Source organism: Penicillium vulpinum (assembly GCF_028829585.1).
Source record: "Penicillium vulpinum strain IBT 29486 chromosome Unknown utg000002l_segment0_segment0, whole genome shotgun sequence".
Classification (NCBI taxonomy): domain Eukaryota; kingdom Fungi; phylum Ascomycota; class Eurotiomycetes; order Eurotiales; family Aspergillaceae; genus Penicillium; species Penicillium vulpinum.
The window spans coordinates 392,305-417,223 of NW_026643242.1; the positions used below are offsets into that span (position 1 = coordinate 392,305).

The 24,919-nt window shown below is 49.4% G+C and overlaps 9 protein-coding genes across 9 annotated transcripts; 3 read left to right on the forward strand and 6 right to left on the reverse strand.

Moving 5' to 3' along the window:
• Window positions 1–223: 223 nt before the first annotated feature.
• Window positions 224–2,591, forward strand: N7479_003231 (putative JmjC domain protein; the record flags this gene model as incomplete). The annotated part of the gene is made up of 2 exons (XM_057250928.1): window positions 224–491; window positions 559–2,591. 2 exons carry the CDS (start codon window positions 224–226, stop codon window positions 2,589–2,591), a joined length of 2,301 nt encoding a protein of 766 aa, XP_057110253.1.
• A 283-nt stretch (window positions 2,592–2,874) lies between these two features.
• N7479_003232 (uncharacterized protein) lies at window positions 2,875–3,532 on the reverse strand (the record flags this gene model as incomplete). Its single annotated transcript, XM_057250929.1, has 3 exons — window positions 2,875–2,969; window positions 3,020–3,338; window positions 3,392–3,532. The coding sequence occupies 3 exons, from the start codon at window positions 3,530–3,532 to the stop codon at window positions 2,875–2,877; spliced, it is 555 nt and encodes a 184-aa protein (XP_057110254.1).
• Window positions 3,533–3,705: 173 nt separating this feature from the next.
• N7479_003233 (cytochrome c oxidase assembly factor 1 family protein) lies at window positions 3,706–4,331 on the forward strand (the record flags this gene model as incomplete). The annotated part of the gene is made up of 2 exons (XM_057250930.1): window positions 3,706–4,167; window positions 4,242–4,331. The coding sequence occupies 2 exons, from the start codon at window positions 3,706–3,708 to the stop codon at window positions 4,329–4,331; spliced, it is 552 nt and encodes a 183-aa protein (XP_057110255.1).
• A 239-nt stretch (window positions 4,332–4,570) lies between these two features.
• Window positions 4,571–5,531, reverse strand: N7479_003234 (mitochondrial 54S ribosomal protein uL3m; the record flags this gene model as incomplete). Its single annotated transcript, XM_057250931.1, has 2 exons — window positions 4,571–4,677; window positions 4,748–5,531. The coding sequence occupies 2 exons, from the start codon at window positions 5,529–5,531 to the stop codon at window positions 4,571–4,573; spliced, it is 891 nt and encodes a 296-aa protein (XP_057110256.1).
• A 428-nt stretch (window positions 5,532–5,959) lies between these two features.
• N7479_003235 (FAM210 family protein) lies at window positions 5,960–6,723 on the forward strand (the record flags this gene model as incomplete). The annotated part of the gene is made up of 2 exons (XM_057250932.1): window positions 5,960–6,515; window positions 6,572–6,723. The coding sequence occupies 2 exons, from the start codon at window positions 5,960–5,962 to the stop codon at window positions 6,721–6,723; spliced, it is 708 nt and encodes a 235-aa protein (XP_057110257.1).
• A 427-nt stretch (window positions 6,724–7,150) lies between these two features.
• On the reverse strand, window positions 7,151–10,676 carry phoC (uncharacterized protein; the record flags this gene model as incomplete). The annotated part of the gene is made up of 7 exons (XM_057250933.1): window positions 7,151–7,366; window positions 7,437–7,606; window positions 7,665–10,152; window positions 10,216–10,266; window positions 10,331–10,456; window positions 10,516–10,596; window positions 10,671–10,676. The coding sequence occupies 7 exons, from the start codon at window positions 10,674–10,676 to the stop codon at window positions 7,151–7,153; spliced, it is 3,138 nt and encodes a 1,045-aa protein (XP_057110258.1).
• A 1,394-nt stretch (window positions 10,677–12,070) lies between these two features.
• On the reverse strand, window positions 12,071–13,351 carry N7479_003237 (uncharacterized protein; the record flags this gene model as incomplete). The annotated part of the gene is made up of 1 exon (XM_057250934.1): window positions 12,071–13,351. One exon carries the CDS (start codon window positions 13,349–13,351, stop codon window positions 12,071–12,073), a length of 1,281 nt encoding a protein of 426 aa, XP_057110259.1.
• Window positions 13,352–15,004: 1,653 nt separating this feature from the next.
• N7479_003238 (uncharacterized protein) lies at window positions 15,005–17,020 on the reverse strand (the record flags this gene model as incomplete). The annotated part of the gene is made up of 1 exon (XM_057250935.1): window positions 15,005–17,020. One exon carries the CDS (start codon window positions 17,018–17,020, stop codon window positions 15,005–15,007), a length of 2,016 nt encoding a protein of 671 aa, XP_057110260.1.
• Window positions 17,021–19,835: 2,815 nt separating this feature from the next.
• On the reverse strand, window positions 19,836–23,007 carry N7479_003239 (uncharacterized protein; the record flags this gene model as incomplete). The annotated part of the gene is made up of 2 exons (XM_057250936.1): window positions 19,836–22,889; window positions 22,990–23,007. 2 exons carry the CDS (start codon window positions 23,005–23,007, stop codon window positions 19,836–19,838), a joined length of 3,072 nt encoding a protein of 1,023 aa, XP_057110261.1.
• Between the last annotated feature and the right edge of the window lie 1,912 nt (window positions 23,008–24,919).

Below are 24,919 nucleotides of genomic sequence, written 5' to 3' on the forward strand. Positions count from 1 at the left end.
ATCCCAACCATCATCATACCCGCACAAGAGAAACAGCAAAGAACAGCGCAGTCCTCTCAGTCCACCCAGCTAGTTAACAATTCTGAGTCTTGTACAACCTCAAACTTAACCCTAGCTATCATCCTTCTTTCCAAGCCATGAAATTGGCTCCTACGAGCTTTGCGCAGATTACAAACATCAGGTGAACATCGATATCTTGCCCCTCTGGGGCTCTGCGCTCACCATGCCCGCACACCGAACCCGCCTGGCTTTTGAGCCACTCTCGCCTTTGATTGACATTCATCGGGTGGTTGAGTCCACTCCGAATTTCGAGTTTGCAATGGATATCACCTGCGACTCAATAGACCAATTTCCACTTGAAGACTTTGAGAAGCTTGTGCTGTTCCAAGTTGTTCTGAGCGGAAGACCATTGGTTATCAGGGGGTTTGATAAACGTCTTGACCGTGGTCTCTTTTCGGAGAAATGGCTCCGAAAAGAATACGCGAGCAAAAGTGAGCTTCTGCTCTTGGGTCATCTCATCCGTCGTTCATTGAGACTAACTGCAACCTCTTTTAATAGCTGAGGAAGTTCGAGATCTAGTGAAAAAAAAGACTGAGAAGTTCACCATGGGCCACTACCTAAAAAACATGCCACTTCTCACTCGGCAGGTGACGGTTCATAATTACACAAACAAAGAGATCCAACGGCTCTACCTCAAGGATATCGACTGCCCTCCTGCGTGGCGCACTTATCTTGAGAACCTGTTTCCGCCTTCTCTCTTTTATCTGAATGAAGCGCCCAAAGCTTTTGAAGGCCCAGCATCGCAGAATTCAAATCTGTCTGAGATCCCCAGGTCCGCCAAAGGCGAACTTATTGCGCCAGCGGGCGATTTAATGAGCAGTCTGCCCCCCAAAATGCGCGCTGAAAACTTGATGTGCTACATCGGTCATGAAGGCACGTACACTCCAGCACATCAAGAGATGTGTGCCAGTCTTGGCCACAACATAATGGTCGACGCGTCCGATGGGTCTCCAGAAAATGGCCAGCCAACGGAACCAGGTTCTTCAATTTGGCTCATGACAGAGACCAACGATCGGCGGATTGTTTCAGAATACTGGATGTCTGTTCTTGGGCATGACATTGACCTTGAAGATTTCTTTGCTCCCTTGCATGCATGGGAAATTGCACCATTCAAGACCTGGGTGGTGGAACAGAAACCCGGTGACCTTATTCTTGTACCCCCGCTTGCTGCACACCAGGTTTGGAATCGCGGCACTCGGACAATGAAAGTTGCATGGAATCGCACTACGGTTGACACGCTCGAGCTGGCTCTGCGTGAAGCTTTGCCGCATGCGCGAATGGTCTGCCGTGATGAACAATATAAGAACAAAGCCATTGTTTACTACACTCTTGACAAGTATTCAAATATGTTGCAGCAAGCGAAAAAGGTCGACCATCCGGCGGTGGTTCAACTGTGGGAAGATTTCAAACGACTGTTCAACATGTACAAAAACATTTTGTTGTCTGAATCCTTCTCTCTAAAGAACCCAGAGAAAAACGTTGAATATCACGAGTTCCAAAGCAATGTCACCTGTTCATTTTGCCGTTGCAATATCTTCAACCGGTTTCTTACCTGTCCTGGCTGTGCAAATGCTTTTGGCGGTGACGAGGACCCTTATGATGTATGCATGGATTGCTACGTTATGGGTAGAAGCTGTGCCTGTGTTTCCAACCTCAAGTGGATGGAACAGTTTCAATGGAAGCAATTGACAGAACGCTATGAGGCATGGCGACGGTTAATCATTTCAACTGATCAGAACAATAAGGATCTGAAGGCTCAATTCCCGACTTTCATTGTCGCTCGCGGCAAGGTAGGCAAAAAGTCTGTGGCGGAGATCTGCCAAGAGCAGCTGGCGCGTCGCCCCTGGAATGATCCAAAAAAGCCCAAGCCCTTGGAAGAAATTACGGTCGAAAATGTTGGTAGCGATTCTGACGGCAACACTCGTTCTAAAAAGCGCCGCAAAAAGCGTCAGCCTCTCATGGCCAAATCAGCTAACGTATACCGATGTCACGTTTGTCTTCATTTCGAAGTTGATTGGAAGCTCGCACCATGCTCAAATTGTGATCAGCGGTACTGTTACGGTAGCTTATTCCGGGCGTTTGAAATCTCCCCGCAGGAAGCGATGGAAAAATATCACTGGCTGTGCCCAAAATGCCGCAAGGAATGCAGCTGCGGTGCTTGTCAGCGGGATCCATCCATGAAACCCTATGAGCCTAATTGTACCATTCTGGGTCACGACACCAGCAAGGTTGCCGATCCCCGCAGCATCGAGACTTTAGTGGATTTCCGGAAATCAAATCTGTGGTGGCTGAAGAAATTTGGCGATGATGTGCATGGACGCATTCAAAAACGCCAGAAGGAAGCCGAGGAAGCTGAGATGGAGCGACAGAAAACCCTCGAAAACCAGGGTTTCAGCTTCGAGTCCAGCCCGTTCGATCAGCCGGCACAGAATGGAAATGGAAGCGATGAGAATACACTGCACATTGATGAGAATGATGGGGGCATCCCCGTTGATCCATCGTTGATGGTCCAGGGCTTTGTTACAGCCTGAGCACATGAATCGGTGAATGAAATTTGCTGTATTTGAGCTTATGACAGAGATCACTTGTGCAGAATGCACAAAGAGACACGGAAAGTAATGAAAGTTTCCTGTGGGATATTGTATCCCAATGAACTATGAGCACTGGAATATTTGCGAAAGGGTTGTTTGATAAAGGAAATCGGTATGATTTGTGATTCCCCGAAGGGCTTATCTCTTCACACCATGGTTTAACAAAATCTGGCTGTACTTTAATAATGAACTGTATTCAAGTTGAGATGCGAACTACTATTGGCTAAGCACCTTTGTACTCGTACTGTAGATCCTTGAGAGATGTAAGATCAACAGAGAGCATGACCTTCTGAGCAAGTAGAATCACGGCGAGCATGACTGTATATGGTTAGATTCAATATCTCCCAGCCGAGAAAGAATACACTTACCTCCAGGAATCAGATATAGCACTGGTTTGATCCCATAAGATGATCCTGTAGAAAGATAGACCAGGGCCAGCAACAAGCAAATTGCACCGGTGCCAGGTACTAGAGCCGCATGAAGTCGATCAATACGTTCAGTATGGAATGTCACAGGCTTCTTGCCTTTGCGGTCAGACTTGATAGGAGAGCGTTTCATGATATAGGCCGTTGTCGACAGCGATACAACGCTGAGGAGCGAGAACAATCGTTCAGCCTGATTGGAAGCTGACAGCACCGAAGACACAAATACTGTAGCAGCCAGCAGAGGAAGTGCAGTGAAAATCATCTGGGAACATATTTAGCATGGATTCTCGACTATGAAGAAAGAAAGATATGTACAGTGTACTGGGCGTTGCGAGCATCATTCTGGCTCTGCAACTGCTCGATAACCCGTTCCTGTTCTTCTTCATCCAACTCCTCTCTCTCGCCCTCCGATTCCTCAGGGTATCGAAACGCCTTTCTCAATCTCACCGCAGCCATTTCCCGTAATCTCGAAAGAAAACAAAAACGTTGTATGCCCAACTCTGGTGGTGCAGTGACGTCGAGAGGTAGAAAGTGTTTGTCTTGTTTGTCACTCATTTTCTTCCGCACCTCTCCCCCCAACACCAACGACCAGCCCTCCAAACACCACATAAACCCCCTCAAACAAAGCCATGTCCTTCCTCCGAGCCTTCACGCGGCGCGCCGCGCTCGCCCGCAAACCCACCCGACCCAATGTCGCCAGCCGACGGACAATTATGCCCGCACCAGGTCCGAACGCAGGACCACTACTGGAGCGACGTGCGGACCGTGAGCTACCGAACCCAAAGCCAGGCCGGAAATGGCTGTACACATTTCCGCTCTTCGCGTTGGCGACGGGAGCAGGCATGCTTGGAATCTTCAATTACCAGAAGTCGTCGTCGAGCATCGTGCACAGCACGCTCTATGCGCTGCGGACTTCGTCGCGGGCTCGCGAGATCCTAGGCGATGAGATCTACTTCGCACAGCAGATTCCGTGGATTAGTGGAGAGATGAACCAATTGCATGGTCGCATCAATATCTCGTTTTGGGTTAAGGGGACGAAGTCCCAGGGCAAGATGAGGTTCCGCAGCATTCGGCCGGATCGTATGAGCTATGTGAGTTTTTGGTTTACTTTGTTTGGGACATGTTTTGGGATTATTGCTGACTTTATTTTCTTTTTCTCTTCTAGTTCCGTACTGAGGAATGGAGTCTGGAGAAGGAAGATGGAACGGTGGTTCAATTGCTCGACGGTGATAGCGATCCCTTCCAGAAGAACTGAATATTGGAGTGTGTACAGATACAGTAGTGCATTGGCTCGGGCGTTGGGGAGCATTATTTATGGGACCATTTGTTGCGTTATCAACTTGGCGAAGGCATTGTTTTCTTTTTCTCAATGGCTAAGAGAAAAAAGGAAGAAGGATATCATTTTTTGTATCATATACAAACGCCGCTCAAGTCAAACAATATCGCGCGTATGGTGTAATAGTACATGGTCAGAACTAAGAAAGAAATCTCCAATTAAGCAGTAGCAGGTTCCGCCGACTCTGCCTGTGGCACGTTGGGCCATGGCTTCTTAATCGCATCCTGGATTCTCACAACGCAGCCCTTGGGACCACTAACAGCACCTAAAGCAAAAGACATATTAGCAAAAGAGAATTCGTGACTTAAAGAGCAGTCCGAGATCGAATCACATACCACTGACAACCACAATGCCATTCTCAGCATCCACCTTGAGAATCTTCAAGTTCTGAACAGTATTCTGCTCACCACCCATGTTTCCAGCCATCTTCTTTCCGGGGTAAACACGAGAACCACCACCCTGACCAGGACCCGAGGAACCCATAGAACGATGCGTCAAACTAACACCGTGACTGCGATCCTGACCATGGAAACCGTGTCTCTTCATGACACCAGCAAAGCCCTTACCCTTAGTGTTGGACCGAGCATCAACAAACTGGCCCTCCTGGAACCAACTCGCCTCAATACTCTGACCAACAGGCATAAGACCAGCCTCATCCTTAACACGGAACTCAAAGATATGACGCTTAGGCGAGAGCCCATTAACCGAGAAATGGCCCAGCATAGCCTTGTTTACATTATTTGGATGTTTCCAGCCCGCACCAACCTGCACCGCATAGTACCCGTGTTTCTCACGGGTCTTGTGAGAAATCACCTCGACACGATCCAGCTGCAGAACAGTGCAGGGGATGCGCTTTCCAGACTCCGGGTCGTAGATAGCAGTCATTCCCTTCTTGATACCGATGGCGCCGGTGCGGAGCGGGAGGGAATTGGCTTTGCGGAGGAGAGCGGCTGTCGACGTCGACTCGAGGATTGGCAGCCCGGGCCCGATATTGAATCGGCTGGGTTTGGGCGGGTTGAGGGATCGGATTCCGAAGGAGCGCACGGGGATCCGCGGCGCGATCAATGGGGCACCCCATACGGGTGAGAGCTGAAGGAGCCCTCCTAAACGCGGCGACATGGTGGGTGGATATTGGGAGTGGTAATTGGGGGGTGCCTCGTCGTGGCTGAGAATCTCGGGAAGTTTTTGGTGTCGGCTTAGTCAGCGCATATGCCGGCGTCGAAGTATACAGATGCAGGAGTTGTGGACGTGCTCCATGCATTCCAAGGGATACTTCCCAAACTATCTTGTACGAGTAATAGGTTTAAAGCCATAGAAACCATTCTATTACTGACTCATCTACCATCTACGATCATCTTCGACACAAATACAAACCTGCATTAATCCCTAACTCCGACAACGACACGCCAGCCCGATCGGACCGGAAGCCGAAAACGCCGAGAAACAAAAAAACAGAAAAAGAATTCCATGTCCTCAACTCCCAATTCACTCACGGAATCACCAAACCCCTCACTCTAGAACACCAGGGGCCATAATTCCTACCCACCATGTCCCTCCGCCCAACCCTCCTCACAAAATGGATCTCGCGCCCTACCGAGATCCTCAAAACACCAAGCCTAGCTTCATACCTCCGCCCCTCAGTCCGGCCCCTCGCGGCGCGCAGCACAATCCTCGCACCGGGAACACAAGCTTCACAGCGATGCCTGTCGACAATGCGCTTCTCGACGCGCACCCGGCCGGGCCCGAGCGCGTTCCAGTTCAAGCAGCGCAGATTCAATTCCGGGTCGGCTGGCGGTAAGGGATCTGGAACTGGAGCTGGGGCTTCGGAGAAGGCTTCGCTGTCGCAGCGGTTGAAGAAGCTTACGCGGGAGTATGGATGGGCTGCGTTGGGTGTGTATCTTGGACTTTCCGCGCTGGATTTCCCGTTCTGCTTTGCGGCTGTGCGGTTGCTTGGTGTTGAGCGCATTGGACACTATGAGCATGTTGTTGTTGGGTTTGTTAAGGATAAGCTCAAGGGCGTGTGGCCGCAGACTGGTGGGTCTGAGGCGGAGGATGGGCAGGGACAACTTGCTCAAGCCGAGGAGCGGAACCAGGAAGAAGCTAGTAAGTTTTTATTTGTTTTGGGGATTGAGAGTCTGGTTCTGACTTTGCATTTGCAGGTATCTGGACACAGTTGGTTTTCGCTTATGCCATCCACAAGAGCTTTGTGTTCATTCGAGTGCCATTGACAGCTGCTGTCACGCCGAAGGTTGTGAAGACGCTGCGTGGATGGGGATGGGATATTGGAAAGAGGAAGCCTAAGAGTACGTGAAGGTGATGTGATTATATATGTAGCATAGCGGGAGATACAGGACTTGGGATTCGGACCATTGTACATTATTAGCCATTCAGCTCTCTAATACGGCAATCTTTTTTTTTTTGCCATCTCTCAAAACGCTTTCCAACGATCTACATAATCGACAACAGGCCAACCCAGACAACCAAGCCCAGCTCTATCTCCAGCGCCCAAGATGAGAGATGAAATAACAAAAGGGCGGAAAGTAATAAATAGAAAGACGTGCGCGGGGGGGCTATCACTGGAGTTTGAAACAAAGCCAAAATCAAAATAGAGAACACGAAAATATAGCAAACGTGGCGTGGCAAATGCCACCAAAGCTCGTAATATTCGTAGTGGAAATTAAATTGCGACGTATGTAAAGGGTGGGTGTTCCCCAGGGAAAAAGCGAGGGTGGATCGAATCACATGTCGATCATATCGTTGAATCTCAGAATGCCGTTGGCTCTCATCACACCGTTGACGCCTTCGGGCATGCGGTATGCCCATTCGGCAACGCCCATGGAACTGGTGGCGGGTAGCTCTTCGAATCGATCCGGCTGACCGGACTCATCAGAGGTATCGGCCACAAGCACAAGGCCGAGCTCCTTGATAGTTTCAACGAGCGCGGGGACGACATTCTATACAGTGGTTAGTAGGCGAACTAGAGAAAAGAGAAAAGAAACCGCGCGGAAATAGGATCAAACATACCAAAAGGCTAGATCTGCAGATCAGGCCCATAAAGTTGTTGCTCTGGGCAATACGAGCAGACTCCTTGATCGACATTGAGGCCCGGCCACTGCTGTTGACATGGGGCATCGAGTCGACGTTGCCAGCCAAGTCCCGGATTTGACCAAGATCGTTGCAAAGAAGAACGGGGTCTAGCCATAGAGTTAGTAACCACACGAGTTAGATAGTTTGGCTTTCCCTCAGACTCACAGTTAGGTTGCTTCCAGTTGAGAGCACTACAGATGTTGGGGTTATAAGAGGTGAACACGACGGAACGCATGAACTCCGGGTTCTTGTCACGGGTCACACGGGCGTGGTCGAAGACATCAGTCAAAATAACATCAGCAAAGCTGTTGACATCCGCCAAAGAAGTCATGTCGAGCATCTTCTCCTCCGCGGGCGATGGGTAGAGGAGAGAGATATTGACATTCATTTCAATAGGGAGTTGGCGCAAGACATCGCGCAACGACAAGAACGACGAGGCCAGGAGTCGATGAGTCTGCGGCATGTCATTTGTCGATTCTTGTTCCAAGAACTGGAGGATCTTGGGGTGGTCGGCACCGCGTGCTACGCCAATAGCCTGGAATTGGGCATATGTCAAATGAGACACTGGGATGTCGATTCCGTGGTGGTTGATCATGAATTGCGGGTAGAGGACTGCGACACGGTCGCGGGTCAGTTGTACAAAGAGCTGAACGTAATCTCCCGACAAACTGGACCCAGTGACCAGTCCATTGTGGTCTGAGTCAAGAGCACTAGTGGCCTTCCAATATGTAGCAAAGTGTGTGATCTCCAGAGGATCGCCGTGGTATGGCTTGATGACTTGGAAGTTGAAGCGCAGCTGGCCGATAGAACGGAGTCGGGGGTCGAAGAGAGGCAGACAGCCTAAGCCGGTGCTGGATGACTCGGCGCGGAAGATATCTGGCAGAGCCACGCTCTTTGCAATCACCTTTGAACCAAAGGTAGGGAAGATCTCGAAGTCCACGGCGAAGGTGTCCAAGTTATCCACATGGAATGATATCGTGCGTGTCTCGTCCTGGATAGGTAGCATGATGGTACGAGGAATGAGATCTGACAGCTTGGAGGAAATGGTCATGCGAGCCGCAGGATGGCGGCCCGCCTGATCAAAGGCAATAGACCCGACATTTCCTTGATCGAACAGCAGCTGTACGAATACTTTCTTATCGAGGAAGTTGTGACCATAGCGGCGGAGAGGGATGATGGGGGGCGGCAATTCAAGATCCGGGATGCCATCGGCCATTTCCAATTCAGAAAGGCTCGTATCCATGGACATCGGTTCGCCCATATGGCCAGGGTCATGTTTCCGCATGCCATTGAGAATGTCAAGCGGTCCCATTGCAGGCTTGTGACCAGAGGGCTGGGCCCAGAGGAGGAGCATACACTCCAGATGTCCTTCCCAGGCAGCATAGTACATAGACGAGAGGCCTTTCTCATCTACGACGTGGGAATCAACCCCGCACTCGAGGAGGGTGCGCAGGCAGGGGACACAGCCTTCGCTGGCTGCATGAAACAGCGGAGTCCACTGGTAAAGCTTATCCTTCTGGTCGAGATCAGCGCCGTGCTCCTTCAGGAGTAATAGTAGCTCTGGCGATTGTGAGGCGCGCGCAACCATATGCTGGGGGTAAAGACCCTCTGCATCTGGCAGCAACTTCGCATTTCGCTCAAGAAGCATCTTCGCGATGGGGAGAGAGCCGTGCTGACAAGCGAGGTTCAATGGAATATGATCCGGGCCCTTCAGGGGACGATTGTCCATTCCCTTCAAAGCGGGCGACTCGGGCTCCGGGTCAACGCGGGCATTGCTACACAGAACTTGCTCGGCACATGCCAGCTGGCCCTTTACAATACTGTGGATTAGGGGTGTGAAGTTGTCATGGTCCATGATGTCGACGGTGTGAGGGCCCGCTGCGAGCAGGTGTCGGACCATATCCACGCGGCCGTGCATACACGCGTAGTGGAGGGGGATTCGGCCGTAGACATCGGCGCGGGCGAAATCCACGGATGCCTTGAGGCCTGCGTGGAAGACAAATAATCGGCCCGAGATGGCGGCTTCGTGGAGGCAGTTTCGTTCGTTGATGTCGTCCTCGGCATGTATGTCAACCAGTTGACTCTCCAATAGCAGAGCGAGCACATCGTCCGAGCAGCCGTTGATAGCGGTCAGGAATGTACGCGTGGCGCGTTCACGGGCATCCGGCAACTGCTGTAACCTGGCCAGCCATTCACGCAGGGTTTGCAGGTTGCCGGTGGAGGCGGACTGCAAGATCTGATTGTCCATTTCATCCTCCTCCGACCCCAAGGGTGCGGTGCGGTCCACTGGACGCGAGGCGTCATATTGGATGTTCTCGCCCTCGGCCCAGGCCTCCAGTTCCAGCCGTGCGGTCGTAGCTCTATCGGCAAGGTCTCGAAGGACTTCCCGATTAAAGCATGGTTGCACTTCGACGGCCCGATGCAGATACAGCTCTTTCATGCGAGACTTGGAGGTTTTGTCCCATTTCTTGAGAATTTTGGACATGGCAGTCTCGTTGATCTCAACGAATTGCTGCAGTTTGTTCAAGTCGCCATCGAATTGTTGGAAACCTTCAAACATAGCAGCAAAATTCGATGGGGCTTTGGAATTTGAGATGGCTCGGGACTGAGTTACGCGCTTCTTGTCGACCAAAGTCCTGAGGCGCAGAGAAAACTAAAGTAATCTGATGAGTCTCCGGGCAAGGTTATGACTGTGCACTGAATAAAACGGCCATACCTCTGATTCTTTCTGGAGATAGAAAGTGTTGACCTTCTCAATCTCTCGTTCCTATACACCATTGGTTAAGTACATCTGTCTTCCGGTCTGCAGGAAAAATTTCCGGGAAACCTACCAAGCGGAAGAAGAACACCTCCTTGTTTGCCCGCAAAGCGGCTTGGGGGTCCGCATTAGCTCTCGCGATTTCCTCGGCTGTTCTCTGTGCCGGGATAGTCGGGGTGGCGCTGAGTTGCTTGATCAGCTGTAAAGGAATTAGCCATGCACGGGTACCGTCGCAAGCGGGCGGACAGGTAAACCGACCTTCTTCAGCGCCTTGTAGTTAACAAAGCTGGCGGCATATTCAGGAAGATCTAGCTGCCTGCGCTGGATCTGTTTGCCGAACTTCCTACCAATTCAAGAGCAAATCAGTAACAATTCTGAGCATTGGGTCAGCTAGTAGGGGCCGGGGGGCATACGTACATGTTTGCACACTCTCGGAGAGAGCTTTAGCTCTCCCGAGCTTTGGAAAGACCGAGGTCGCAACAGTAGCGCAAGCTCCACAAGACAGAGCGGAAAGCTAGGGAAATAAGGGATGTATGAACTGATTGTGTAAGGTATGGCGCAAGGGTGTCAATGGAGAGAGGGAAAAAAAGAGACAGGGTGGGATGACAAGGACACGTTTGAGATGAAACCAAACTTGGTACTCGGGCAAGAGGGGCGTTAACTAGGCAGTGGAGAAAGAGAGAATAGAAGTGGGACACAAGAGAGTGACACAGAATATCAAATAAAACGTGTGACGTTGCGTTGAGGTGCTCAATATATCAAAGGGGATAGTTTGAACAGCCGAGGGAAGAAGATAAAAGGTAGGATAGAGAGATAGATAGATAGATAGCGGGGCAACTGAGACAGAGGTACTGAATAAAAATATAGCCCTGGAGGCGTACCTATAGTTCTCAGGTAAGAAGGGAAAGTCTTTCGAGGTGCGATTAAGCCGGAGAGTGGGGAGCTGTGCGATTCAATCATCGCCAATCACCGCGAACAGCGGACGCACGTTGTAAACTTACTGGTAGACACTTCAACGGATTTGTAAGTACTTCTGTTTGGTACATAATTTTACCTGATAGAACTATTTGGTGCATATAGAGAGTGTTTAATACTTTTCTAGGACTTTTTAGTACATGTTTAGTACTTCTTAGTACTTCTTAGTGCATTTTAGTGCTTCGAACAGTAAAATATTTCTCTAAGCTTTTGACATATCTAGCATTCTGCCAACTTTCTCCGTATAACTTATACCTACTTCATGAGTCGGAAATCAAAACCTTTCATTTCAATATAACACATACAAACACTTGGGGGGGAGGTAATTCCACTCCAGACACCCCGATCATTTGCAAAATCTCGAGTATGTCCACATGGAAAAAATCTCTCCCATGCTCAGCAGGAAATGTACATGCAGCTCCTTACAATTCCATGTAGACAACAAAAACAAATACAGACATAAAGCGAGGTGTGTAAAAAGGCGACGAAAAGGACGGGTAAAACAAACAAACAAGCTATGCAGCTGAGACCAGATGCGCGGGATATATCAGAGATGACCAGACCAAATCAAAGCCCGACAGGCAGATTAAGGTGGAGAGCGAGAGAAAAAGAAAAGAAAAAAAAAGTGTAGAAGGCAATAGAGACATGACGAAGTGAAAGTCCATCGCGCCGGGAATTGGAACATGAGAGACCCGAAAAAAAAAGAATGTTGTCGGCGGTGGTTGAGATAGAAAGAGCGTGTGTGATGGTATTGTGCAAGATAAAAACAAAAAAACACAAGAGGATGCCGAGCTTTTGGGAGGTCAAAGTTTATAGGAAATCCGAATCAGTCGGGCCATCAGAAGTTCTGCGCGATACCTGCATTCCCCTGTCGTGGATAAACACCGGGGTTCTCGATGCGGGTATTGCGACGCGCCTGGACATCGCGAATCACAGGCTGGTAGTCTTCGCCGCCGTATGCGCCGTGCGTGTTGATGTCGCCGTAGTACGGGTTCTCACCGTAGTATCCACCCGAAGGGTGGGCAGCGGACATGTGACTTTCCTCCGATGCGTCAGATCGGTTGGCTGTGGAGTAAGCGGAGGAAGCATTGGAGGGACCGCGGTGGATGTCGCCGCCGCGGTTGTTTGCAGCTACTGGGACGGCGCCCAGCACGCCGATGGGTTCAACAATCTCACCCGAGTCGGGCCGAGTGCCATCGGAATATTGAACGGTGCCTTCGCTGGGTGTTGCGCCGTGGTGATAACCGGGGCCGCTTCCTTCCGACATGGCTAGGCCGCCCATTCCACTCGACATGTTGGTGGATGTCTTGCGGCCGGCAGAGGTGGTTCCCCAGCCGCGGTAGCCGGAGGATTCGTTGTCCTTGGGCATCACGACGCCTCCCATAGCGGGGAGGGTAGGGTCGTTGTTTGGGTTGAATCCGTATTCCTCTACTTCCTTGCGACGCTCCTCCTCTGCGGCCTTGTTCGCCTTGCGCTTACGCCAGAAGAAGAGCAGTGCCAGGATGATCAATGCCACTCCGACAACCGGGACAACGACTGCGACAGCGATTGTGCCGCTAGGAGAAAGACCGCCGCCACCAGAGGCTGCTGCATCGGTGGAGGTTGCGAGCGCGGCTGAATCGGTTGCGCTGATAGACGTGGCACCGGGGTCAACAGCCACTGCTTTGGTGGAGGTGATAATAACCACGGTAGTTCCATCGGTCGAGGAAAAGGTTGTCTTCTCGGCAGTTGAAGTGGTGTGTGGCGCGGTCGTAGTAGAAGAAGTGGAAGAGGTGGAAGAAGTTGAAGTGGAGGTCGAAGAAGTGGACGACGGAGCGGACGTAGGCTCGGGGGTCGGCGTGGTAGGCTCCGGCGTGGGCGTAGTACTAGTACTGCTCGTAGTGCTACTGGTAGTCGGTTGACTTGTAGTGGACGTGGTCGGAGGCGGAGGCGGAGGCGAAGAGGTCGTTTCGGCGGAAGAGGTGGCAGGCTGAGCAGGAGTTGTTCCACTGGTCTCAATGGATGGGGAAGTCTGTGCAGCAGTTTCCGCGGCACCGGGAACGGACGGAGTAGAACCAACACCAGTGACAACAGTGGCAGCAGTGGCAGCGCCGCCTTTTGATGGTACTACAGCAGCCATGTTTAATTGTGATTTTGATCGATGTTGGTCAATGGTGGTCAGTGGTTCAGAACAGGTGAAGTCCGGTGAGATTGGCGGTTGGGATCAAAGTGATCCTAAACCGCGACACCGTTCGGCGAGTTTTGAGAGATTAGGGAGACTTCCGGGTGCGGAAATAATTTCGGGCTGAATTAGACTGGGAGTCACAAATTCGAATCCGAGTTAATAGACTGGTTTAACGAGAGACGGCGAGTTGAACGCGTAAGGAGAGACGGGTGTGTTTATGGTAGCCTCAGGGGAAAATGATATCTCAGGAACCGGTCGGAATAAGAGTAGAAGAAGAAGAAGGAAAAGAGAGAAAAAAACGAAAAGAAAGAGAGAAGAATACTCACGATCTCTCAAGGCCGAATCTAGCAGCCATGGGATGAGAGAAGTGTGTGGGAGAGAGGAGATGGAAGTGGGAAAGTGGAGATTTCTTACGATTGCGTATCCGCATTCCTAGTTGTATTAATAGTAAGAGAGACACTTTTGACTTGGATTCTGTTTATAGTTGATATATTCCAAGGTAGTAAAAGAGGAAACATCTAATGTTATGCTATCGAGTTGCAGTTGCATCCGCTTGCGACAAAAACAACATGCCTGTTTCTGGGTTATCCCTTGATCCGGCCATGCGACATCTGGCCATATGGCTATTAGGGATATGTGTACTTATTCATCTCTGATATTCTCTAACTCTCTCTAAAATACATATGTAGTATACTATAATATACAGTAAAAGAAGTCTGCAAACAAACCAATCTATATTTACCGAATCATCTCATGTTCGGTACCGAAAAACCCTGAGAACCAAGCTGAGAGTATCCGTGGATGTTCAGCTATTAATCTCCAGGGCTATTAACCCGGGAAGTGTCCGAAGCTGATTACCAAGGTTACATACTTATATATGTGCATGTGCTCATAAAAGGTCAATGATGCACGATGTACTCAGTTGCCACATCTGCAGGATGATATTGTTTCTGATTCTCCACTTCCAACGGTTCTGTCGTTAATACTATACATATTTCTGTATGTCATAATTGGAAAGAAATACGATCGGATAATGTTGTTTTTCTGTATCTAGCCCATTAACATATTAATATTCAAACTCATGTACTTCATACACTGTACATATAATGTATGATCTCTCCCATCTACTAGTAATTGCCCCTGACTATTTAACGCCGGTTTCTGTCTAGGCAGCCAACGCCCCGCCCGGAGCAAATTTCCCGTCTTATGTAACCGTTTAATTGCAGGTGGGTCTACAACATACATCCAAGGTACGGAGTAGAGAGCTCAAGACGTCTACGGAGTACAAAGTATGTATACCATCTTAAACACCTCTACCAATCCAAATATATACAGCCCGGAGACCGGGTAGAAGAAATGAAATTTCAGTGGTCGCGGGAAAGAATCCAACCATCATCTATTTACGCCGTTGATAGCAGATTTCCAGACAAAAAAGGAGAACACAGTAATGAATATAAAAAGATGGGGTGATGACCATCACTCCAAAAGCTCGAGCACCGGGAAACCCAGACGAGAAACAAAAAAAGCAGAAATCAAATCATCACGTGCTCTTATACAAGGTACCAAAACAAAGTCATGACATTGGAAAACGACAAAGCCACCGCTTCCTTAGGTACTGTTCATATCCCACTTCGGACGCAAACTGGCCATCATGTCGTCCTTAGTACCGACCGCCTCGGCCGGCAGACGACTGACACGGTAATTGCCCATGCGGATGTTATTTTGGTGATTAGCAGAGACGACCGTCCGAGCGCTGCGGATACTACCCGCGTCGTTGCCCGTACCGCCCTCGTTCTTGAACCGAGGCGGCGGCACGAAATCCAGATTGGTGTACGTGCCAGACTTGCGCAGGGCGTGGGGGCTGGGCATCACGGAGAGCTCGTCAAAGGCAGAGACTAGCGGCGTGTGCGCGCGCAAACCAGGCATGTAGGGACGAACGCCGCCGGTGGGTGTCTCGGGGCGACCCGCGCGACGGTCCTTGGCTCCATTCCCTGGAGCAAATTCCAGGGCGGTCATTAGGGCGTCATCCGTCAACTTGGAAGGAGTAGGAAGGATATGCAGTGGCGAGGGGGGAGGAACCGCTTTCTTGGGAGCCCGTGGACCGGGCATACGGCCAGAGGCAGATGAGAAGGCGCGCGGGCCGGGCATGCCACCTCCAGCAGAGTTGGTTGCCATATGGCGGGCGGCTCCTTGGAAGCGGGGAGGCGCGCGAGGCGGCGGTGTCATTGCGCGACGAGTGACTGGCTCGGCGAATGGCGCAGGACCAGCAGCGGCATCATAGTACTCGCCGGTGGTCGGGTCGTAGATGAAGCCAGCTGAGTTACCATTATTCTCATAGAACTCGGGACCGAAGTCCTCATAGTATGTGGGTTCCTGGCCGTTCTTGCTCTCATCGAAGTATTCCTTGTAGAAGGAACGAATCCGATTGGCACGCTGTTCGGGGTTGTCGGCGGGGTCCTCTGGGGGCAACGGGCGCAAACCGAGAGTCATCCGTCGGGTATCGCGGCGGTTATCATATGCCGCATCCAGATTTTGAGGTTCCTCTGGAAGTTCTGGGCGCTTGTTATCGTGGCTTGGGGCATTATGTTTCTGTACATTTTCAATGCCATTGGCGTTGACCGCAGGGACAATGTATTCCGACTTGCGGTCATCGCCATAGTCACTAGTGGTAACATCGCTGGCCGGCAGGGAAATACGAGGAAGTTGTGATGCAGGAGCCTGGCCATGGTTCAAGTCTCGTGGCTGGGAGGCATCAGGCAGCGGGAATTTGAGGCGCTCTTCATGCTGGTTATTATATGTGTTGCCATATGTATTGTCCAGTCCGAAGTCAAGACCCGAAGAGGAATCCAGATGAGGCAGCGGCCCTGGCGAGGGATTCCTGTTGCCATTGGGACTTCCAATGGCCATGCCGGGTTGCTGTGCAGCAGGTGGACGCGTCACCCCGGGAACTTGGCCAAGGTAGTCATTGCGCTGGTTCATAGGACTGCGTCCATGAGATTGGGTAGGGGAGGAGTACATCGGTGGGGATGAACGAGACATCCTCTGTGCATTTTGGAGAAGGCCTGAATTGCCGTCATCACCAAATCGGGAGCCCGTGAAACTCGATGCATCATCCCGGTTGCTCCGGGGGTACGACCGAATAGAGGCAGTGGCCGGACGATATTTATCATCGTCTATTGACATGGAGTGCAGAGAATCCGGGGAATCATTCAGTCCCGGAGGCATCAGGAACGGACCAACATCAAGAGACAATCCTTTGGTATGGGCTGGTTCCGACATTGGGGGCATGCCATGAGGACCTTTCCTCCTGGTTGCAGGTCCCACTGTATCCATTCCAAAATCAAGAGATTTATGTTTATCCATTGCATCTTCCCGCCTAAGTTTCTTGACATGTCTCCGGTGAAGCACAATGAGGACGACAATAGCACACAAAATGGGAAGACCTACACCGAGCACGACGGGCAAGACCGTCGTTGTCAGATTGCTGGTGGGCTTTTCTCCCGAGGTCGGCTCGGGTGATTCGGCTCTTGCCACGAGAGATGGCGACTTGGTAGTTATGATGGTGCTGGGGACCAGAAATGGCAATCGATTTGGGGGGACGACATCACGACGAAAGTGAGGCATAGTCGATATAGTATGGTCTATAGGGGGTAGACCCGACCTGTCTAGAACGTGAAGACCGGTCAACACGTTTAAAATGGCGATGGCCGCTTGAGATTGATGCTCGTCATTTAAGTTCAGATCACACAGTTCAGAAATTAGAATCGAAGATCGGGATCAAAGATCAAAGATCGAAAAAAAATATGCAGGCAAAAAAAGGAGTGTAAGAAGCAATGTAAAGGAGTGAACAGGACTATAGTCCTCAAAAGAGAGCCAAAAGCGAATGAATAAAGAAGGAAGAAAAAGAGGAGAAGGAGAAGGAGAGTGAGTTCTAGAATAAGTGGACTAGCGTCAATATTATACAGTATTGTGTACTCCGTACTCCGTACAGGTTTCTATCTCCGCATCTCCCCTGAGGGCTTAATTTAGAAACACCTTCGATTTTCACTGTTATTTTCACTGTTATTTTCTCTGTTATTGTTATTGTTATTGTTTGGGTTTTATTTTATTTTATTCTGATCTCCTACCCTTTTACTTCTTTGATCTATTTTGTTGAAATGCAACTGCACCAAGCAAGGCGAGCGTAAGACACCTTATGATGGGACTGCCGTAGCGTCAGGAACCCGCCTCTTATCCGCCAATGGTTGACGGGCTGCCCCTGAGTTGAATGTGCCCAGTGTGGACCATAAAAGGTGGCTGTAATCTTGTTTATTACAGTGTATTCTGTTGAGTAAGGGCACAAGGGGGGTTCTCTTTTCTTTTTTTTCGAATTTCTTCAAATCTCTTTATATTCTTTTCAAACGCTCCAGGCCTATGCCAAGCCCTGACTCTTCATATTGGCTAATGCTTGATCATGATCATTAGGATAAATAACATAACTTGGGAATAATCATAATCATTATCCAATGTAGAGTACGGAGTACTCCGTGCATAATACAACATATAAGGATATCAATTCAAGAGGCAAATTTGATGGATGTGATTCCTGATTTGACATGAGACGCCGGTGTGGCCCCCCTCATTTCCAAGTGCACCCCGGAAAATACTCGGACTATAGATTGTAGGCAGCTCTAATTGTATACCTCCTTGATGATATATTACAATTTCCAGCCTCTATATATTGATTCGAGAACTCTGTCTTCAATTTATCTACGCTGTCTCACTGGTTTGCTTTTTGTTTTTATCCCCTTGAGTCGTGGGTAGGTCAGTTTCTCTCAGTTAAGGCAAAACTTTAATATGATACCTATGTAGGCAAAAGGAATCATATGGATGTATAGTTAGCATTCATAATTGATAAACTAGATCAAGCTGAATTAAGCCCGGACTATTCAAATACTTGTGAAAGATGTGTAATAAAGTGTCTTATCTTGTCTTGTCTTCTGACGCGCTACGGAGGATCGTACAGCCACAAAAACGCCTCTATTGAACATTGAACTCATCAGATACAATTATATTAACCAGGACTAAACAAATTTGGAGCTAGTCGAATACTTTAATTTAGTTAGTACAAATAAACGGCAGCGATTGTGTTTTTAGAGTGGATTGTTAGAATTATGTGGTACCTGCGCAGTATATATATCGAGCCCAGCACTTAAGCAACCCAATTTTATGAGGTCTTATACATCAAGTTCTCGCTATGAACACAATTGATATCATCTCAGAAGACAGACCTGGCCTATCATATATTGAAAATTGAATACAACAATATATATTGTAGAGGCTGAAGTTGGATTGTGGAGAGATCAATTCTCCTAGCAGGCAAAGCTCAACTTTTCGAAGCATAAATGAGTATAGATCCCCGAACAACATTCGAAAGCGATTGGGCTCACCAGCAAAATAATAACACGCCGGAAGTTGCCCAAGTGAGATCATCAATAGTATCTTGTAGTTATCGGCTGATGCGTGTCTTCTGCTTGCAACAAAAATGATTAGTGGCTGTCGAAGTATGATGGAGCAGATACTGATTATATATACTTCGATGGGCTATCAAATGGGATGGGACACTGCTTGGCTGTATAGCAGTGCTATTGATCATTATTCCCATCCTGTTCTATCTATACGGTGACCGGCTTTGAGCGAAGAGCAAGTTCACCATCTACTGACTGTGATAACAAGTATAGGCTCATCGACGTGACTGGATGGATTGGGCACGTTGACACTGACAAGTCTACATTGAGAAGTACCGAAGTGTCTATATACTATCATTCAGACCGTTTACAAATATTAAGGTTATCCGCTAATCATATTAGAAGTTGGATTGTATTAGACTTAGACACAGGATGGCAAGTTCATAGAATTGCCCTCCAGGGCTTGGCCCCGGGTTAATCATCACATTTGGGGTTCATTGCTTTTCATCTTGCCTGGGATTGGGGGTTTTCGTTTGAAAACATCATCAGAGTACAGGCCATCCCCTTTCGAGGGAATCCTCCGTGATTAGTACAGCGCAATTAGGAAATATGAGCTGCGCAAATATGGAACATAGACGAAAGGAAAGAAGATGACAGAAAAGAAGATAGAAAGTCATGGGCCCAATGGGCACTCGTATGTGTGGGATGCACACATGGAAAGGGAGAGAAAAAAATTGTATGGCAATGTACATTGAGGGTAGAGTTGTACATGGGAATGGAAAAAAAAGGTAATGGCGTTTTGGGTCAGATCGCACTGTGAAAGAAAATCTCCGAGATCGCGCAGTGAGCAAACATTAGGTAAGGACGGAGAAGATGGTCATGCAAATGATCTTCAGGTGTTTTTCGGTCTCATGGTTGTGTTGGCGGATGGAAGATAATGAGAGGGAGTGAGTGTTGAGATGTTGGTATCAATTAAAAGAAAGAAAAAAAGGTTATGACATGTCAGCAAGGGCTGCCTCAAAGCTGGCCATATCATCGTGAGATGGTTTGTCGAAAATGCGTCGGAATGGGGGGTCTTGAGGGAAGTCTGGCGGGCTGGTTGCTACCCCGTCTGCTTTGCGAATAACTTCCTTCAACGAACGCGTCACCACACCCGCACGAGAAACCAAATTTTTCAATGAGGAAGTATCAAATGGGAGTTTCTTTGCACGTGACGCTAATTCTAACTCGGTAGGAGCTGAAGTCTTCTGTTGATCACGACCGGACTGGAGAATATCAAGTACGGAATTGGACTTTGGTGAGTCCTTTGCAAGCTGAGCGAGGGGTAGCGCGGACTCATTATTTTCACGGGGCACGTCCCACGAAACTTCGCTGTTCCGTTTAGACGACGCATTGAGACCGTCATCATCAGATTCATCAAAACTAAACGTGAGAGACGATGGAGATCCTGGCGGCGAATGACGCTCCTCTTCATCGTCAATGGTAGCAAGGTTCACGATCTGCTCTGCTTCTGCCCACAGTTCACTGGAAGGCCCGTTGACAATGCCTAGGACGTTTGCTTGATGCCGAAGACGTTTCAATTCCTCCACGAGCAGAGTTAATTCTTGAACCTGTCCAAATTGACCACGAAGACTGGCTTGACGCTCTAGAATGGCCTTGGGAACAGTCATGCTCTGGCGATTGGTATCAGGCTGAATAAGTGGTTTGTTTTCAGCGACAGGCGTGTCGTCAGACTCGTCAAAGTCAAAGTCGCTATCCCAATCTTCACTGACACCCTTACTACCTAAGCCCCAGGTACCAAACTTGCCAGAAGTTTGGCGCGATTCGTTGATGGGAAGTTCACTGGCAACTGGGACACTCTGGCTCCTAAGGTGGACGGTTGATGGTGCTTTCCGGCAAACAGCCCGACTGCTTCTATTAACACCCTCTTGTTTTCCCTGCATGGTCCTAGGACGCGTCTCGAGGTCTGAACTTTCACGGTTGGGGTGTGCTTGCTCAGACCAATCAAAGATGTTTGTCTTTCTGTTGATATCCGAATCCAACTCGCCAACAAACGATCCAGCCATATTAGCTGAACCGCGACGCGACTCGGGCTGCTCAGCAAACTTGGCCAACGAATGTGTCAAAGAAGATGAAAAAAAATCGCGATCATCGCCAGGAAGCGATCCAATCATGCTGAGACCATCATCGTCAGACAAGTCAACATGAAACGGATTTTCAATCGTGGACTTTTGAACTAAAGGAGGGGAAGACAGAAGCGGATCAGTGAACAATTGGCGATCCTTGTCTAAAGACCGTGCGGCGAAAGAACCACGAGGGAGGAGAGCCTCCAAGGTCGTCGCTTCTTCATTCACCAAGCTGGTACCTGCCTTATCAAACATAGTTTCAATCCGCAGCCCCTTGAGTCCACTGCGATTGGTCTCACGTGTGCGGACAGAGTCCCAATAGTCGGACATCACGTCCGTCTCATACCCATCGCATGATGTGAATACCCGCGTGTCATCAGAACCAATGATGGTGGAAGCCGGATCGGAACCTGAAATTGAAAATCCCTTGGGACGGCGACGGAGAGAACCATGAGCCCGACCGCCGGGACGAGATGCCTGCTGCCAGGCCGACAGGGCGACTGCATCAGAGGTCATTTGACGTGAACCAGCGCGAGATCCCAAGCCAACGCTGTAGTCCTGCGATACCGATCGGGGATTAACCTGTGACCGTCTTTCCAACGCTGAATCAGCCCAGCCAGACTGCGAAGTGGGATACGGAGCGCGGAACACGCTTGGATCAGTAATGTTGCGCCGCGGCTCGGCCTCCGGGGGACTCGGAATAACGATATTCTTTTCTTCCATTGCGAGTTCAGAAGGAGGGACTGAGAAGGTCCTGCCCTTTACTCGCTTCAGAGAGCCACCACGAACGAGTCCCATAATCGGTGTCCCATGCGCGGTCACTGTGTTTGCCATGACGATTTTCGACTCAACATCGTTGACCGAGTATGACTGTTTATGGCTAGGTTTCTCTGCTCGCTCTTCCGGGGCGAGTTGCTGCTTGGGAGCAGCCTCAGAGGGGGCCGTTTGGAACGGATTGCTGAATTCAATTGGGGTCTGGGGTACTGATCTGTCTTCTCGCGGTGTAGAAGCCGTGGGTGAGATCGCATCAGCCATAACTAACGCAGGAAGAGCGCGATAGTCAGACACAATATGGCGTACACTCTGGAACTTTGGGGCAGTGGCGGTCGAGAATCGGCGCGAAAGCCTCTCTGCTAACTTGCCAGCCTTGGGAAAGAAGAACGGTGTCCAATGCTTCTGCTTATCAAGCTCGAATTCTTCGATCGCTGGACCTTCGACGGGCGCCTGCGGAAAATATGCATCGAAATCAGGTGTCAAAGGAGTTCGGAGGATCATCGACTCCGATCGCTGGTGGCTAGTGGCAGGCCTGCGCAGTGCAGCTGGCGACGGTCCACAGATGGTGTTCGCGCCGAGGGGGTGCGCATTTGTATGCTGCGAGGTCGGGCGCTTAATCAATTTGTTCGGAGATCTTCGCTGACGAGGCGAGTGGGAAAAGATTGGAGTTTCCGATCCATTGAACGAGGGCGCCACTGGACTACCTGCGGTAGGGGTTTCAGGTTGGAACGAGGCCATCGACAGCCGCCGCAGCCAACCGGTGGATGGCCGCCGGGCATGCGTTTCGACCGACGAATCCGTTGACTCATGTTCTGGAATTCGCAGAGGCGGATTTGTGAGAGTTTGACCTCGACGGCGCCGTCTTGCACCGCTGAAAGACAAGGGCGCTTTCCGCAGATCGGATCCCGGACCTTCTTGAGAGCTTTCCTCTTCCTTTGCGGCAAGCCACTCGGCGGCCGGACTTCGAGATGGGATAGCGGTCTTGGGCCGGGCGACATCTTCCGTCTTCTCAGTGTTGATAGGAAGCGGCCCAGGAATACCTTGAGTGAGGGTCTTCCGCCGAAAAAGGCTGGGCCTCTGTGTCCGTTCGGCGCGACCGAGCGCAAGGCCGGTGGGAGCTATTCCGAGAGTGCTTAACGCACAAAGCTAGAAGAACTAGTTAGCGACCATTCCGAAGCGACCAAACCGCCGTTGTGAAAGCAATTCCGGATCTCGTCCGGCAATTTGATATTGAGGCGCGGCTTACTGTTGATATGTGATCCATCCTCAGAGGACGCCGTGAAGGATGTCAAACACCCCCACGATCAGCTCCAGGTTGACAAGCTCCGTGAATGACATTCCAGATGAATGCGAAATACAAAAAAAAAGGTATCGAGACAATTGATGAGGGAGTAGATGGAAGTTGGAAGTTCGAATTGCGAATTGCGCGGGTGTGAGGGAGGAGTGCGCTGCCTCGACCAGGCCACAATTGACGGTCCAGACAAAGCAAAAAAGAAAACGAAAAAAAGAGAGAAAAGAGTGAATGGGCAACGCCGAGCAAAACCAGTTTGGAAAAAGTATGCCTCTACCCCCTGGGAGGCCGAGTCAAGAAGGAGAGTGCCAGATGAAGTGGATGTGACCCGGGGAAATCAACAACAACACACGGGGATTATCAGCTCCCGCCCTGCGCACGCTAGGAGCAACTTCAATAAGTCCCCTCCTTGGACCCTTTTTTTTTTTGAGTTTATTCGATAATATGTTAAGAACAATTGGCTTGCAAGTTGGCATTCAGTTTCAAGAACCAAAAAGGGAAACAAAAATAGGACGATTATGCGATCAAAACAAACCGTCAGTATTTACATATCCGACAGAAATACCCCGATTTGCACTACGATAGGGTAGCACGAAAAGGTACTAGCTTTTGTGCACGATCCTGCGGGTGTTATTGCAAATGCAGAATGCAGGCGAGAGGGCACTAGGCGCTAAGTTGGCAGGACACACCCCTTGCGGCTCACATTTCGCAGCGTCATAGTCCAGAACTTTTCAAGGAACCGGAGAAGTCCGTTTTCTAAGTGGCTAAGAGGGCTAAAGAGCAAGGAAGAGGAACCAAAAGGCCCCGAAAAAGCCATGCGATCCAGAATTCCCCACATATCTGGTTTTGGCTGGCTGAGATCGCGTCTTCGGGCCCCTAGCCTGACTAGTTTAGTCGCATCGCCAAAAGGCCCCTCAGGCCGATCGGGTGTCCACTGCTTTCCTACTTCCTACAGGCGTTTCTCCGAGATGATGAACTGTCGTGAACTATGGTGAACCATGGTCCAACGATATTAAATGGCTTGAATGCTCCATTGGCTTTCATCGGGGCCTATTATTCAAGTTAAGTCGTCACTCTGTATACTTTGTAGACAAATTTTTATACAAATTTTTTTAATTTTCCCATTCATCTAGATCCATTTTCAACCAACTGAGCTTCTAGAATGGAATATTACATAAAGAGTTGAGGAGGTTCACTGTAAGGGTTCCAATATCAAAGTATGTACTCCATACTTCATACCTTTACTTTAAAATTTTATATTGAACATTCATTTCAAAGATCAAGAGTTGACCTGTTCGATTCCGAGCAAATTAACCCGATATAGTACCCGGTGCTATTTTTTTTCTGTTGAATGTACTATAAAAACTCCACTTATTCCACTCTGCAAATGAGAAGGGAGCCCTCGTGGGTCATCATTATCGGTTGCTAATTCCGAATGTGTGCTTTTGTTGGCAGTTAACCGTCAATAGTGTATCGAATAGCGGGGGAGGGAACACCTCGTGTTTCAAGCTGTTTATTTTTTTATTTTTTATTCCACTAAAAGGTCAATTTAGGCCGATCCCTCAGACCCCCAAGCATATAGCGATCGGCATATCCAACCATTCAGTTTGGAAGGTCAATATATGGAACTACAACATACACATTATGTACAAAGCACAGAGTACAGATCGTTTTAAGTCTTGCCATGTGCATACCTGACTACCAATACTTTAATTTGTGTTTTATTCTCAAACACCTGCCGTCACCCGTTATGTCGGTGTCGGCTGCTGTGACCTGCAGATCGGAACAAGATATTCCCTGCACTGATAAAATGTGCTGGTAATTTCTTGATACTTAAAAAAAAAAGAATCACATAATAAACAAAACAACAACTTTGTGGCCCCGA